This window comes from Strongyloides ratti, scaffold srae_scaffold0000021, assembly GCF_001040885.1.
Source record: "Strongyloides ratti genome assembly S_ratti_ED321, scaffold srae_scaffold0000021".
Lineage (NCBI taxonomy): Eukaryota > Metazoa > Nematoda > Chromadorea > Rhabditida > Strongyloididae > Strongyloides > Strongyloides ratti.
In genome coordinates, this window is record NW_020171539.1 from 3,424 (window position 1) to 4,069 (window position 646).

Here is a 646-nt window from a genome sequence, read left to right on the forward strand (position 1 = left end):
TAAAATTTAATTAAATAATAAAATAATTACATTGATATATTAAGTTAAAAATATCTTTTAATTTAAAAATATCACAATAAATAATTAAATAAAAATATTGGATTGCTCCAAAAATAATTAATAAAAATATCTTTCAAAAGAATAATATATTACATTTATCCTAAATATTTAAATGAAGTATTTTTGAAATGAATTGAATATATTTTCAATCTAGATTCAGATTCTTTTCTTTAATAGTCGCTGACGCTCCAAAATATTTCAGATTCTTACTTCCCATTGAATCTTTTCAATTATTTTTAAACTCTTCTGAATATTTCTTTCATTGAATCTTCAATCCATTCATTCTGAATCTTTTATTTCTGAATCAACTTCATCCATTGAATCTTTTATTTTGAATCTTCCTTCTGAATCTTCTTACAATGAATCTTTTCTCCCTGAATCCTTTGCTTTGAATCTTCCTTCTGAATCTCTTACTTTGAATCTTCCCTCTGAATCTTCTTTTACTGAATCTTCCTTCTGAATCCTTTTACACTGAATCTTCCTTCTGAAACCTTTACTTTGAATCTTCCATCTGAATCCTCTTACACTGAAACCTTTGCTTTGAATCTTCCTTATGAATCCATTTACACTGAATCTCCCTTCTGAA

The 646-nt window shown here is 25.4% G+C and overlaps 1 protein-coding gene across 1 annotated transcript in view; it reads right to left on the bottom strand.

Moving 5' to 3' along the window:
• Positions 1-414: 414 nt before the first annotated feature.
• The window catches only part of SRAE_0000074400 (Hypothetical protein), a gene marked incomplete at both ends in the record, with an annotated part of 6,917 nt that continues 6,685 nt past the window's right edge, over positions 415-646 (bottom strand). Inside the window, one exon of the mRNA XM_024646681.1 lies at positions 415-641. Coding sequence (XP_024500835.1) covers positions 415-641 — 227 coding nt within the window. The remainder of the gene's footprint in view (positions 642-646) is intronic.